This window comes from Trachurus trachurus, assembly GCF_905171665.1.
Source record: "Trachurus trachurus genome assembly, chromosome: 9".
Taxonomy (NCBI): domain Eukaryota; kingdom Metazoa; phylum Chordata; class Actinopteri; order Carangiformes; family Carangidae; genus Trachurus; species Trachurus trachurus.
This window is the reverse complement of record NC_139895.1, coordinates 1,984,427-2,000,648: the sequence shown is the minus strand read 5'-3', so window position 1 is coordinate 2,000,648 and position 16,222 is coordinate 1,984,427. Positions and strand designations below refer to the sequence as shown.

Below are 16,222 nucleotides of genomic sequence, written 5' to 3'. Positions count from 1 at the left end.
CTTTTTAAAGGGCTGGTGACAGTATTTTCTCATTTACAGAGTGATAAAAAGAGATATCCAAAACCCTCCTCTGTAAAAACTTCTGACTCTAATATGTCAACAAGAATATTTAACCATTATTCAGATTTCAGTTCTGGAAAATGTATGCAAATTAGCGCATATTTCATTAGATATTGCCTCATTTACATATTTAAAGCCCCAGTATGTAACTTATTTGTCTTTTTATGATCAAAAATCAAATCTGTCTTTCATAAATCTGTATTTCACTGAAGGTGAATCACAGCTTAAAGGGTTAAAAACAAACCAAAAAGGATCTAAAAATACAAAAATTAGATAGACAGTTACTAGGCTACTCAGTATACATTTAATCAAACTTAAAGTTTTCTCCATTTTTTGTTATGCTTTTCTCCCTCATCTCGATTTGTTGCTATAATTTTTCCAAAAGAAATTGGCTTCTAAATCAAGTTCCTTTTTTGATTGGGCCTTGAATATAAATATTTTCCCCAAAAGAATAATTGTATTTACCATCCACCTCCTGTCTTCTTGTTGTTGTTTTTTAAAGCCCCAGTCTGTAACTTATTTGTCTTTATGATCAAAAATCAAACCTGTCTTTCATAAATCCGTATTTCACTGAAGGTGAATCACAGCTGCATACAAATGAAAGCTTTCTGGTTCCTTAGAATGAGTTGTTACAAGTCGTTACAAATACATAAGTGGGCGACGCACCGAACCGAGGCGGCCATGTTGCATCGCCGTTTTTTATCGTCTGTTGTCTGTCTGACGTCTGCCCGATTTCACGTGAATGCAACATCAAGAATACGTTCAGATATGCAACCGCACCGCTAGATGGGGGGGAATTCCTACGTATTATACCTTTAAAAGTTGAAACAGGCAATGACATAAGAATTTAAATACACACATTGTAACACCACTGACAAGAACAAACAAGCAAAACAGGGAAGAAAAGGGTTAAAAACAAATCAAAAAGGATCTAAAAAATACAAAAATTAGATTTACAGTTACTACTCAGTATACATTTAATCAAAATTAAAGTTTTACCCATTTTTTATCATGCTTTTCTACCTCATCTCGATTTGTAGCGATAATTTTTCCAAAAAGAAATTGGCTTCGCACTTTATTTAAAAAAAGAAAAAAAGAAAAAATCAAAATCAAGTTCCTTTTTGATTTGTCTTAGCCAGTTTAGAATATCTAACCACAATGATAGTTCAACATTTTGTCAGATTGGCCCCATTGCCATAATCCCTATAGTCATAGCATTCATGCAAAACCGCTGATGCACGTCGCCTTCAGTTTTTCATCATCAGTCTCTGTATTTCCCTCTAAAACAACTCTGTGTGGTAACGTTGTGTTATTATCTCATAGCGTGGTGAATGTGCAGCTCACAACTTGTCCACCAGAGCGTTGTGGAGTTGTTGGATTGTGTATTTGATGAGTTTGATGAGGGAAACCAAGAAAGAAATCCCATAATGAGCCTCCTCTGTAGCGTAGCTCTGAGCAGCTCACGGCTCTGCTCCGCCGTTCTAAAAACAGCTTGCACCGACAATTAAAGGTAACGAACCTACTGGGATTATGGCAATGGGGCCAATCTGCTAAAATGTTGAACTGTCCCTTTAAGGAGCAGCTGCTAATAACCGATGTCGTGGTGTGTTCAGGGTCTCTGTGTTTCGCCAACATGGGCGTGGCCATCCTGGAGCCCACGCTGCCCATCTGGATGCTGCAGACCATGTGCTCCCCCAAATGGCAGCTTGGTACGATCCATCCTTTTTTCTTTTATTTTTTTTTAATTCAAATACTATTGTTTAAAGCAGAAGTGAGTGATATATTTGTGTTAATCTAAGTCTTAAATAGTTATATCTTCCGACAGCAATCACTTACATAGAGTGTTTGGTCTGAAACACGGGTCTGTCAGTCACTCTGCTCTGCTCTGAGCCCAGGAGAAAACATTTATCGTATCCTACAAGTTTTATCCAATGAGGAGAGAGAACGGCATAAAGGGGCAGTCCTCTCTGTGTGTGCCTGAATGTGGTGACGTAGGGACGAGGACCAATAGATCCATGACGAGGGCGGGGGGCTGCTAACTCCATCTGCTGACAAGACGTTATGGTGCGTTCAAGGCAACTCGTAACTCGTGTTTTTCCGACCTGTGAAGTCGTACCAGTTTGATCTGGTACGAGTTCACGGGTCAGAAGTTACGAGTGGCCGTTATAGTGACTTTCACAGGTAAAACAGGTCGGAGAAACACGAGTGGGTTGCCTGGAACGCTACAAAGTCATAAGTCGTGACTTGAAGCTGTAATTTACGGTTTCAAAAGCCTGCCTGGAACGCAGCATTAGCCCAAACGACCGGATCGCTTACTTCTGCTTTAATGTATATAATATATACTGGAAAAAACACGACACGGTACGATCCATCCTGACGCCTCATTGGTCGCCTGTTGTCGATGACATCACATCCTGCCCGGTGGTCACATGTCACTGTGTGTGTGTGTGTGTGTGTGTGTGTGTGTGTGTGTGTGTGTGTGTGTGTGTGTGTGTGTGTGTGTGTGTGTGTGTGTGTGTGTTGCAGGTATGGCCTTCCTCCCCGCCAGCATCTCCTACCTGATCGGAACAAACCTGTTTGGAGTCCTGGCCAACAAGATGGGACGGTCAGTGTGTGTGTGTGAGTGTGTGTGTGTGTGTGTCTGTGTGTGCATGTGTGTGTGTGTCTGCGTGTGTGTGTGTGTGTGTGTGTGTGTGTGTGTCTGTGTGTGTGTGTGCGTCTGTGTGTGTGTGTGTGTGTGTGTGTGTGCGTGTGTGTGTGTGTCTCAGAGGAAGCAGTTTAATCAGCAGATCAACAGATTAACTTTTCTGGAAACTCTTGAGTCTTGTTCAGACCTGATCCAGGAGGTTCAGGTAAACCAGACGCACAGGTGGCTGATGGGTATTTCTGTGTGTGTGTGTGTGTGTGTGTGTGTGTGTGTGTGTGTGTGTGTGTGTGTCTGCAGGTGGCTCTGCTCCATGATAGGGATGTTCATCGTTGGCGTCAGTCTGCTGTGTGTAAGTAAAACATCAATCCTCCACTCGTCACTGTCCAATCAATCAATCAATCAATCAATCAATCAATCAATCAATCAATCAATCAATCAATCAATCAATCAATCAATCAATCAATCAATCAATCAATCAATCAATCAGTAATCAGTTGTGTGTGTGTGTGTGTGTGTGTGTGTGTGTGTGTGTGTTGCAGGTTCCTTTTGCCACCAGTATCTACGGTCTGATTGGACCAAATGGAGGTCTGGGCTTCGCCATAGGTGATCAATCAATACATCCCAATTAACTGATGATGATGATGATGATGATGATGATGATGATGATGATGATGATGATGATGATAATGATGATGGTGATCATAGACATATTGTACACAGACGCCTCACTGAGCAGCTCATCACCCGTTGCTGTGATACGTCAGTGTGTCGGCCATATTGGATGGGTCAGATCTGGTCTGAATGTACTGAACTTTATAAAACACTTTTCTACAGAGTCATGTAAGTTAAAGGGATACACCAACATTTTTTTTGTGTGTCTTGCCTCACTCCCGAGTCCATGACCAGCAGATAGACACCGTCCTTTCGACTGTGCGTGCAGTAACCATGGAGATAGAGCCGGATCGCCCGTAATTAGCTTAGCTCAAACACTGGAAGTGTATGGGTAGTGTTAGCCTGCCTCCACCTAAAGTCGCTAATTAGCTTAGCTCAAACACTGGAAGTGTATGGGTAGTGTTAGCCTGCCTCCACCTAAAGTCGCTAATTAGCTTAGCTCAAACACTGGAAGTGTATGGGTAGTGTTAGCCTGCCTCCACCTAAAGTCATCAGAGAAACTCTTCAGCAACTCTAAACGGAAACCGGCGGGCCGATCTTCGTCTCAGAGCTGACAAAACTCTCCGGTAAGGCATCTTGAGCGGTCAAATGTCGCTTCCTATTTCAAAGTAAAAGCACAAATTCTATCGTCATGGTTTTCTGTAGGAAGGTGTTTTATTTTGTGAAAGTAACCAGAAGTGCGTTGATCACAACGGCTAGCTTGAGTAGCGCCAAATTCATCTGAACAAAATTGTAAACAGCTGGTATTTAGACAAATTAACGACACACTGCTGATCTAAACGGCTACTTTCTCACCTAAACATGTTTGAAATGTAGATAAAGTGAAATATTTCAAAGGAGGTTAAATCGAAAGCAACTGGACTTAGTTATTTGTCTAGGAAGACGTTTCACCTCTCATCCAAGAGGCTTCATCAGTTCATGTACGCAGCTGACCAGGCTGGGACTGGTCCAACTATCTGGTGTGGAGACTCACTATTTAACCTCTTGTGTGGGCGTTTCACAAGGGTGATGATGTCACTGGTTCCCTTTTGTGCTCCAAGTGCCAACGACAGTCGTTGGAGTGACAGTCGTTGGTGGGAAGTTGGTTTCGACTTCGTTAGTGCCCTATTGTTTTCTAACGACAGTCATTGGAGTCACTTGCCACTTGTGAACAGTAGTTGGTCTTTGAGGCTAGATTGTTGAGTCTCCTGGGAAGGGATGAAAGGGCAGCATTGTAAATTGGAGATAGGTGGTGTCTCAGGCCACCTCCCCTGTTGAGGGAAGGTTTTTCTACTTTTACAAAAATGGCTTCTTTAACTCCTCTTTCAAACCATCTGTCCTCTCTGTCTAGGATTTGGACATTGCTGTCCTCAAAGGAGTGGGCTTTCTCCTTGAGATGTAAATGGACAGCAGAGTCCAGTCCTGAGGAGTTTGCTCTCCTGTGTTGGGCCATGCGTTTATGCAGTGGTTGTTTTGTTTCTCCAATGTAGAGGTCTTTGCATTCCTCGTTGCATTGGACTGCATACACCAGATTGCTTTTGTGGGTGTGTGGTGTTCTGTCCTTGGGATGTACCAGTCTCTGTCTGAGTGTGTTGCTGGGTTTGAAATACACAGGGATACGGTGTTTGTTAAAGATCCTCCTGAGTTTTTCTGATACTCCAGACACATATGGAATGACTATGTTTTTTCTCTTGTTTTGTCTTTCTTTCTCAACCACTTTGCTGGTTTTCTTTCTGGAAGCAGCTGCAGTTTTCACAAAGGTCCAGTTAGGGTAACCACAAGTTGTGAGGGCGCCTCTCAGGTGCTTGTGTTCTGCCCCTTGGGCCTGTGAGCTGGTGGGCACGTTATCAGCTCTGTGTTGCAAAGTTCTGATAACACCAAGCTTATGTTCCAGTGGGTGGTGAGAGTCGAAAAGTAGATATTGGTCTGTATGTGTGGGTTTTCTGTATACCCCAATGTGGAGGCTCCTGTCCTTTTTCATATGGACGTCACAATCTAAGAAAGGCAGACTATTGTCCTTGACATCCTCTCTGGTGAACTTGATGTTTTTGTCCACTGAGTTAATGTGTTCGGTAAAAGCTTGCACTTCTTTGGTTTTGATTTTAACCCATGTGTCGTCCACATACCTGAACCAGTGGCTCGGTGTTGTTCCTTCAAAGGAGTTTAAAGCCTTGTTCTCTACCTCCTCCATGTACAGATTTGCCACAATAGGGGATACTGGTGAACCCATGGCACAGCCGTGTTTTTGTCTGTAAAATTTGCCGTTGAACTGGAAGTATGTGGTGTTCAGGCATAAATCCAGAAGCTGGCAAATATGTTCGGGTTTGAGTTTTGTTCGGTTTTGCAGAGAGTTGTCTTGTGTGAGTCGTTCCCTTACTGTGGCCGAAGCCTCCATAGTTGGAATACAGGTAAAAAGAGAAGTCACATCGTAGGATACCATAGTGTCATCTGGTTCCATTTGTATGTCCCGGACTTTACCCACAAAGTCTATAGAGTTTTGGATGTGGTGTGGGGTGTTTCCCACACCACAGAGAAAGAAAGACAAAACAAGAGAAAAAACATAGTCATTCCATATGTGTCTGGAGTATCAGAAAAACTCAGGAGGATCTTTAACAAACACCGTATCCCTGTGTATTTCAAACCCAGCAACACACTCAGACAGAGACTGGTACATCCCAAGGACAGAACACCACACACCCACAAAAGCAATCTGGTGTATGCAGTCCAATGCAACGAGGAATGCAAAGACCTCTACATTGGAGAAACAAAACAACCACTGCATAAACGCATGGCCCAACACAGGAGAGCAAACTCCTCAGGACTGGACTCTGCTGTCCATTTACATCTCAAGGAGAAAGCCCACTCCTTTGAGGACAGCAATGTCCAAATCCTAGACAGAGAGGACAGATGGTTTGAAAGAGGAGTTAAAGAAGCCATTTTTGTAAAAGTAGAAAAACCTTCCCTCAACAGGGGAGGTGGCCTGAGACACCACCTATCTCCAATTTACAATGCTGCCCTTTCATCCCTTCCCAGGAGACTCAACAATCTAGCCTCAAAGACCAACTACTGTTCACAAGTGGCAAGTGACTCCAATGACTGTCGTTAGAAAACAATAGGGCACTAACGAAGTCGAAACCAACTTCCCACCAACGACTGTCACTCCAACGACTGTCGTTGGCACTTGGAGCACAAAAGGGAACCAGTGACATCATCACCCTTGTGAAACGCCCACACAAGAGGTTAAATAGTGAGTCTCCACACCAGATAGTTGGACCAGTCCCAGCCTGGTCAGCTGCGTACATGAACTGATGAAGCCTCTTGGATGAGAGGTGAAACGTCTTCCTAGACAAATAACTAAGTCCAGTTGCTTTCGATTTAACCTCCTTTGAAATACTATGACCTGGACAAATGAGAATATGCACCGGCATAAAGTGAAATATTTACAGAGTTTAGAGCTAAAATGAAATCAGCTTCTGACAGGCAGGCTAACACTACCCATACACTTCCAGTGTTTGAGCTAAGCTAATTAGCGACTTTAGGAGGAGGCAGGCTAACACTACCTATACACTTCCAGTGTTTGAGCTAAGCTAATTACCGACTTTAGGAGGAGGCAGGCTAACACTACCTATACACTTCCAGTGTTTGAGCTAAGCTAATTACCGACTTTAGGAGGAGGCAGGCTAACACTACCTATACACTTCCAGTGTTTGAGCTAAGCTAATTAGCGACTTTAGGAGGAGGCAGGCTAACACTACCTATACACTTCCAGTGTTTGAGCTAAGCTAATTAGCGACTTTAGGTGGAGGCAGGCTAACACTACCCATACACTTCCAGTGTTTGAGCTAAGCTAATTAGCGACTTTAGGAGGAGGCAGGCTAACACTACCCATACACTTCCAGTGTTTGAGCTAAGCTAATTAGCGACTTTAGGAGGAGGCAGGCTAACACTACCTATACACTTCCAGTGTTTGAGCTAAGCTAATTAGCGACTTTAGGTGGAGGCAGGCTAACACTACCTATACACTTCCAGTGTTTGAGCTAAGCTAATTAGCGACTTTAGGAGGAGGCAGGCTAACACTACCTATACACTTCCAGTGTTTGAGCTAAGCTAATTAGCGACTTTAGGTGGAGGCAGGCTTACACTACCTATACACTTCCAGTGTTTGAGCTAAGCTAATTAGCGACTTTAGGTGGAGGCAGGCTAACACTACCCATACACTTCCAGTGTTTGAGCTAAGCTAATTAGCGACTTTAGGTGGAGGCAGGCTAACACTACCTATACACTTCCAGTGTTTGAGCTAAGCTAATTAGCGACTTTAGGAGGAGGCAGGCTAACACTACCTATACACTTCCAGTGTTTGAGCTAAGCTAATTAGCGACTTTAGGTGGAGGCAGGCTAACACTACCCATACACTTCCAGTGTTTGAGCTAAGCTAATTAGCGACTTTAGGTGGAGGCAGGCTAACACTACCTATACACTTCCAGTGTTTGAGCTAAGCTAATTAGCGACTTTAGGTGGAGGCAGGCTAACACTACCCATACACTTCCAGTGTTTGAGCTAAGCTAATTACGGGCGATACGGCTCTATCTCCATGGTTACTGCACGCACAGTGGAAAGGATGGTGTCTATCTGCTGGTCATGGACTCGGGAGTGAGGCAAGACACGGAAAAAAAAAGTTGGCGTATCCCTTTAACTTACATCACTCTGTAGGAAGGTGTTTTATAAAGTTCAGTCTGTTCAGATCTGACACATCCAATATGGCCGACACGCTGACGTACGACTCAGCGCTCAATGCGGCGTCTTCGCATATGTCAATGATGATGATGATGATGAAGATGAAGGTGATGATGATGATGAAGGTGATGATGAAGGTGATGATGATGAAGGTGATGATGTGCAGGCATGGTGGACTCCTCCATGATGGCCATCATGGGTTACCTGGTCGACATCCGCCACGCCTCCGTCTACGGCAGCGTCTACGCCATCGCCGACGTGGCGCTGTGTCTGGGCTTCGCCATCGGTGAGGTCACTTCCTGTTTCTTCTGTAGCAGCACGATGACGGAAACAACCGAAGCTGTGGCGTTAACGCTAACGTGTCCCTGTGTGGTTGCAGGTCCGTCCACCGGCGGCGCTCTGGTCCAGGCCGTGGGGTTTCCCTGCCTCATGGTTTTCATCGGCGTCATCAACATCCTGTACGCGCCGCTCTGCTTCCTGTTACGCAACCCGGCCGTCCGAGAGGAGAAAATGGTACCTGAACGCAACACGACACGACTCCGCCCACTCAGGGACCTTTTTTTTTAGGAGAAATTATTAGTTTATTTTCTTTATTTTTTTAAAATAGAAAATTAATAATACATTTTCTAGAATTAAAAAAATTTAAATTAGGCAGCCGCCCCATGTCGAGGCTACAGTCCTCAACGCAGGCGTCCCTGGTTCGAATCCTGCGTCGGGCAGACCTTTCCTGCATGTCATTCCCCCTCTCTGCCTCCCCCTTTCCTGTCTATCTCTACTCTATGCTATCAAATAAATATATATAAAAAACAAACAAAAAAAAAACTATTTTTTTGGAGAATTTTTACCACTTTTTTCTAGAAATTTTTTAACATAAAAAAAGATCTTACTACTTTTTTTCTAGAATTTTTTGAGAAATTATTAGTTGATTTATTTTTTTAATAGAACACACATTTTTCTAGAATTTTTAAACTTCTTTTTTTGAGAAATTATTAGTTTTTTTCTAGAAATGTTTTAACGTTTTGTTTTTTGTTTTTGTTTTTTAGAAATTTTTTAACATAAAAAAAAAAACTAACTTTTTAAAAAGAGTTGTCCATGTCTCTACAATATTTCCAAAAATTCACGCCATTGGCCCTAAGTTGAACGTACGTTGACTAAAAAAGTAACGTTCTTCAATCTCAGAACAAATATTTGTATATTCCTGGTGTTTTGCTTCATAGTTTTGTCCAATGGGGTCCGTGGGCTAGTTTGAGTCAATCGGGTCCTTGATGTAAAAATGTTTGTGAGCCACTGGTTTAAACAGTGATGATGTTGTTGTTACATCTGACACACACACACACACGGTGGCAGGCCCCGACAGATCAAGGAAGTGTGTGTGTGTCTCTGATGTTGGAGCCAGATTGTGTGTGTGTGTGTGTGTGTGTGTGTGTGTGTGTGTGTGTGTGTGTGTGTGTGTGTGTGTGTGTGTGTGTGTGTGTGTGTGTGTGTGGAGTCATTACACAGTGTTTAGACTCATCACAGATCAGAAGCTTCAAAGCAAAGAGGAAACATTTAAACTTAATTATCCTGCAATAATTACACACACCCACACACACACACCACACTAGTGTTATTGATGAACTGTGTGTGTGTGTGTGTGTGTGTGTGTGTGTGTGTGTGTGTGTTTGTGTGTGTGTTGCAGGCGATCATCGACCAGGAGTGTGCGATGCACAGGAAAAGCTACAACACACAGAAGGAGAGTCGTGAGTTTCCTCTGAGCGACTACAGTGAAGAAGAAGAAGAAGAGACGGAGGAGTGACACACACACACACACACACACACACACACACACACACACACACACACACACACACACACACACACACACACACACACACACACACACACACCTGTCCATGTCATTGTCTCCATGTTTCACCTTCAGATCAGAGATGCTCCCTCAATTCTTACCACATCCATGACCCTGACAAAATTGTTTTTGCTGCATAAACACGTAATTTCTATTGGTTCTATTGGTTCTATGGCTTTTTTAGGGCTGGTGACAGTATTTTCTCATTTACAAAGTGATAAAAAGAGATATCCAAAATCCTCCTCTGTAAAAACTTCTGACTCTAATATGTCAACTAAATAAAACAAGAATTTTGAAAGTAGCTTTATCCATTGTTCAGATTTCAGTTCTGGAAATGTATGCAAATTAGCGCATATTTCATCAGATATTGCCTCATTTACATATTTAAAGCCCCAGTATGTAACTTATTTGTCTTTTTATTATCAAAAATCAAACATGTCTTTCATAAATCCGTATTTGACTGAAGGTGAATCACAGCTGCTCCAAATGAAAGCTTTCTGGTTCCTTAGAATGAGTTGTTACAAGTCGTTACAAACACATAAGTGGGCGACGCACCGAACCGAGGCGGCCATGTTGCATCGTGACCGTAGGTAACCACGGAAACGGCCTGTTAAAACTGTCACCACTGTGTAGTGTGAGGAAGGACGGAGGCACCGGTGTTGCATTCAGGTGCAGTCAGGCAGACGGCCGTCGGCAAACCAACCGGATGTCATTTTACTCCACCAGAGAAAGACGGTAAAACATCACAAAATACCACATCACCATGACAACATGTTGTCACAGACCACTTGTTTACATAGACGCTTGTTTATCCTGTTACATGCAGCGTCTGTTGTCTGTCTGACGTCTGCCCCATTTCACCTGAATGCAACATCAAGAATACGTTCAGATATGCAACCGCACCGCTAGATGGGGGGGAATTCCTACGTACTATACCTTTAAACATAAAATTTGACAAAACTTGTAATACAAAAAATATTTGTCTTAATGTGAGTGATAAACTTGGGAAGTTTCATGGTGATATCTGTTAGTTTATTTTTTTTAAACTTTAAATTACATTAAAAAACCCCATAGGTGGAGGTGGACGTCTTTGTCCACTTGAAGGGTCATGGATGTTGTTAAAATGCATTACGGGTCCAAAAAATGGACTTTCATTCTGAAACTGGGGACATCCAGAGTTTACCCAGAGATAAACCTCCTCGCCAAAAACCAGCCCTCAGTGACGTTTCATTTGACCGCGGGGAGTTGGGAAAGTTGTGTTTTTGTTCATTAAAAACGTTCTTGTTTCACGTTTCAAGTGAGAAACAGAAGAACTCGTTTTCTCTTCATGTTTAAATCTTTGTTGTTGTTGTTGTTGTGAACTCTTCTGTATCCGACCTCTGACCTGTGTCACCATTAAAACCTGCTGTAACCGGTTTTTACCTGTGACTGTGTTCACGCCTGCAGTGTCAGTGTGTGTGTGTCTGTGTGTGTGTGTGTGTGTGTGTGTGTGTGTGGCTCTTATCTGCTCTTTAATTTCCTGCCGTGTGTTTGTCGGTCACATGACGACACAGCAGCTCCTTCAGATGGAAGAACAAACAGGAAGTGGATGAAAAGCTGACGGAGGCTCAAGACGACACACACACACACACACACACACACACACACACACACACACACACACACACACACACACACACACACACACACACACACTGATCTGATCTGATCTGATTAGCATTAGAAACCTTAGACTTCATTCAACCCAAAGGAAATTCATTTATCCAGTTGCGCACATAATATAATGTAACATAACATAATATAATATAATATAAGAAAGCATAATGTAACAGAATATAATATAATATAACATAACATAATATAAAAAAGCATAATGTAACATAATATAATAGCCTATAACATAACATAACATAACATAACATAACATAACATAACATAACATAATATAAAAAAGCATAATGTAACATAATATAATATAACATAACATAACATAATATAATATAAAAAAGCATAATGTAACATAATATAACATAATATAACAACGTAACATAACATAACATAATATAACATAAAATAATGTAACATAATATAATATAACATAATATAGAATAGCATGACATAATATAATATCAAATAAAATAACATAATATAAAATAACAACGTAACATAACATAATGTAATATAATATAACAATGTAACATAACACAATATAATATATAACAACATAACATAATATAATATAACATAATATAAGGGCATGGTAGAGCAAAATAAAAAATATACACACTAGCTATATACATCCATATGAATGATTTACATCAATATGTTATGAGATAAAATACTAAAACTAGAATAAATAGAGGAAACTGTGCCAGATTGAATATGTATAAAGTTTAAAACCTTGGGACATCACAGAGGATGAGTCATCAATGATCTAAATGAATCTGGTCATTAAAATAAAAGCTGAGCTGCTACACGCTCATCTCATGAATATGCTAATTAGACGTGTTACATCACCAGGGAGCGGTCATCATCCATAATAAACACTATGATAAAAGATTTAGAGTCGGTGTTTTAAACAAGGACTTAGAATGAACACGCTGATTGTTTTCACTAAGTTTTATTTGAAGTTTTATTTCACCAAAAGAGCTGCAAAGTGACAGGAAGTCGCTGAGACAAGTTAAAGAGAAAAACTACAAGCTGAAGCTGTTGGACAGATTGAAATGAGTCTGAAGTGTCGTCTACATCCAGGTTGTTAATAAAGATGTTTTCACTTTGTTTTGTCCTTGTCTTGAACGCTCAGATGGTTTTAATGTTTATACTGTATGTAAATATATAGTCTGGTGTGTGTGTGTGTGTGTTTGGTGAAGGAAAAATCAATAAAATAGACAAATAAAAAGCTAGAAGCAGAAGTTAAAGGGATAGTAGCATTTTTTTTAAAGTGGGGTTGTATGATCTACAAATAGCCCCTTAGTACTTTAATTGCAGTAGAAGACTCTCTGTACTCCTCCCATTAGCAACGCCAGCCCATAATAGCCATAATAGGAAAAACACAGTTTTTATTTGGACCTAACCAACTGCTGATCAGCGGGCGCTAACCCTGGGCGGAGGGATACGTGAGTTGGTTCGGTCCAAATAAAAACTGTGTTTTTCCTGCACTTTGAAGGGCTGGAAAAAATTATATTATAGTGAACAATGGAACTGTGTATTTTTTTTCAGGTAAAACCTCTTTTAGGCCGTGAAAATAGGCCGTTTCTTTGGGTCTGTTCACAACACTGTATGTTGTAAATCTCTGGGCAGGGCTACTATGGGCTGGCGTTGCTAACGGGAGGAGTGCAGAGAGTCTTCTACTGCAATTAAAGCTATAGACCCTTTCAGAGAGTATAAACAAAGACAGGTGTGGCTCATTAGAAAACGCTCTGGTACACTAAATAGAATGGAGCCTTAATTAGTATCCTTGGTAACACCTGTCTTTGTTTATACTCTCTGAAAGGGTCTATAGTGCGTAACTTCTGTCGCCCCCTAAAGGATTTCTGCGTTATTACAACGATACGGCTGGCACCTATGGCCCGGTGTAACCCTCCCCTCCCCTCCCCTCCCCTCCCCTCCTCTCCCCACCGCTACCCCTGTAGCTGCATGATACATCACACACAGTAACAGTAACACTCGCAACACACCACATGCTGCTGGTCACGGACCACAGTTCACCGACTATAACACTCGCGATTCGCCGCACACTGCTCGTCACAGCACACAGACTCCCCGCAGTAAGTTACACACAGCAACACGGGCTACACACCTTGTAACTTACTGCTAACGATGTGGCTAACACCAGGCTGCTAACAGCTGTTGCTTCTAGCTATGTGGCTAACACCAGGCTGCTAACAGCTGTTGCTTCTAGCTATGTGGCTAACACCAGGCTGCTAACAGCTGTTGCTTCTAGCTATGTGGCTAACACCAGGCTGCTAACAGCTGTTGCTTCTAGCGATGTGGCTAACACCAGGCTGCTAACAGCTGTTGCTTCTAGCTATGTGGCTAACACCAGGCTGCTAACAGCTGTTGCTTCTAGCGATGTGGCTAACACCAGGCTGCTAACAGCTTTTGCTTCTCGCAGCTGCGGAGCGCTCTCCTCCCTCCTCCCTCTTCCCTTCTCATTGTCAGGTAAAACCGAGTAAAACACGTCGTTTCGGTCGTTTCCTGTCTGCCAGCACGGGAAAGTCGCTCCAAGACAGTAAATACAAAAAGAACAAATACTGAAAAATACCGCGAGGCGTTTGAGGAGCCGAACGGCTTAATCAGCGTTGTATCATCTCCTCTTGTAGTGGCTCGGGTGAAACGGATATTTACAGACACGTAGAAGTTACGCACTATAGCTTTAAAGTACTTAGGGGCTATTTGTAGATCATACAACCACACTTTAAAAAAATACTACTATCCCTTTAAGTGAATTCAACCAAAACAAAATCTGTGTGTGTGTGTGTGTGTGTGTGTGTGTGTGTGTGTGTGTGTGTGTGTGTGTGTGTGTGTGTGTGCAGCTTCAAAACGTTTCCTCCTGCTTTGAAACCCGAGTGTTGTGTTAATCTGAGCCAGTTCAGCATCAAAGCCCTTTAACCCTTCGTGTCGTGGCTCTGATGTGGTGGTGTGTGTGTAAACAGGTCTGAACCGGTTCAGTCTGATGTGGTGTGTGTGTGTGTGTGTGTGTGTGTGTGTGTGTGTGTGTGTGTGTGTGTGTGTGTGTGTGTGTAAACCGGCTCCTCGGCCTCTGATGTGTGTCGTCACGGTCACGCTCTTTGATCTGCGCGGCACGCACCAACACGCTGTGCTGCGTGTCGTTATGACGTCATCGTGCCTCCTGGTTTCCACGACGACAGCACCTGTCACCTGTCGGGTCATTCCATGAAATCAGTAACTTTTCAACTTTGAAAAGTTAAAATTTAAACTATATTTAATTGCTGTTTTTTAAGTAGCCAGGAATCAAAGAAAGTTTAAAAAGACAAGAAATGATGTTGTGCCATCTCAGGCTGTGGAATTTAATATTTTATTACAGTTTTAATGTTTTCCTAATCTTGTCAACCCTGTTACCGACATAAACTTTACAATATACAGTATTTCTAATTAGAGTTTATTGAGAATTTTTTCTATAGCCTATATAGTCTATATAGTTTCAATTATAATGGTAACAGTTGAAATTCCATTTTTTAAAAACATTTTTATCAAATTAATGACAACAACATGGTTGACGTTATGGTAACAGGGTTGACAAGAGTAATAGATGACAGGACACACATTCTATTGTCTACACTGCAAAGGTAACAGGGTTGACTATTTCAAGCTAATTTGCCCATTGCTAGCTGAAATAAATGCTAGCTAAAGGGCAAGCTATGTGCTTTGAAAGGTAATTACCTATAGATATTGATTATATTATGAGAAACTGAAAATTGTTTAGATTTATATGTTAAAAAGTGGTAACAGGGTTGACGTTGTATGCTTTTCCCCCCCGGTCCAACCTTGAAAAAACATCAAAAATAGCATATAAGAGATGAGAGAAAGCTACTTATTACTGAGCTGTTAGCATCCTGGGTAAGAGATGATGCAAACTCCTGTCAACCATGTCAAATCTGGGATGTACCATTGTTTTTTTTTTTATTGTTTTTTTTACATAAAATCAGGGGACACCGATAAATTGGTAAATATTTATAATAATTAATATATATATTACCAAAAACACTGTTTTACAATAAGATCATACTTATAACAATATGTAAATGTTAACGTTTTAACATTTTGCCAACATTTTACATATAAAAAGTCCTGTTGACGTACAACAACAACAGTGAGGGACAGGCCAAAAACCTCACCCTCATCAGCATAAAAGTCATTTTAATTATTTAAAATTATATTTAATTGACTTTAATTTGATGTTATAGTAAGGAGAGAAGACATGGTAATGTTATATTTTTAAATTACATATTAATTTGTTGTTATCATCATTGATTACTTCTTGGGGACGCAAAAGTTACCGATTTCATGGAATGACCCAGTTCAATAATACAGTGTGTGTTTGTGTTACTGACTGGAACTCTTAATGAAGACAATCACACACAAATACATGTGTATGTGTGTGTATATATTTAATATATACACGTATAGCCTACATACAAACATACATTTATACAAACAGTATACACAAACATCAACACACGAATATATGCGCACACATACATGTAGCTATATGAAGAGTTCATTTGCAAAAGCAGATAAGTGCCATTTTGAAAAAAATGAGC

General features: G+C 41.3%; 1 protein-coding gene across 1 annotated transcript in view; it reads left to right on the top strand.

Annotated features, from left to right (window-relative positions):
- Window positions 1-9,887, top strand: part of slc18a1 (solute carrier family 18 member A1) — a gene marked incomplete at both ends in the record, with an annotated part of 16,990 nt that extends 7,103 nt beyond the window's left edge. The window contains 7 exons of the mRNA XM_083979804.1: window positions 1,674-1,769; window positions 2,587-2,665; window positions 3,005-3,056; window positions 3,247-3,310; window positions 8,259-8,378; window positions 8,472-8,605; window positions 9,771-9,887. Coding sequence (XP_083835930.1) covers window positions 1,674-1,769; window positions 2,587-2,665; window positions 3,005-3,056; window positions 3,247-3,310; window positions 8,259-8,378; window positions 8,472-8,605; window positions 9,771-9,887 — 662 coding nt within the window. The remainder of the gene's footprint in view (window positions 1-1,673; window positions 1,770-2,586; window positions 2,666-3,004; window positions 3,057-3,246; window positions 3,311-8,258; window positions 8,379-8,471; window positions 8,606-9,770) is intronic.
- Window positions 9,888-16,222: the final 6,335 nt, after the last annotated feature.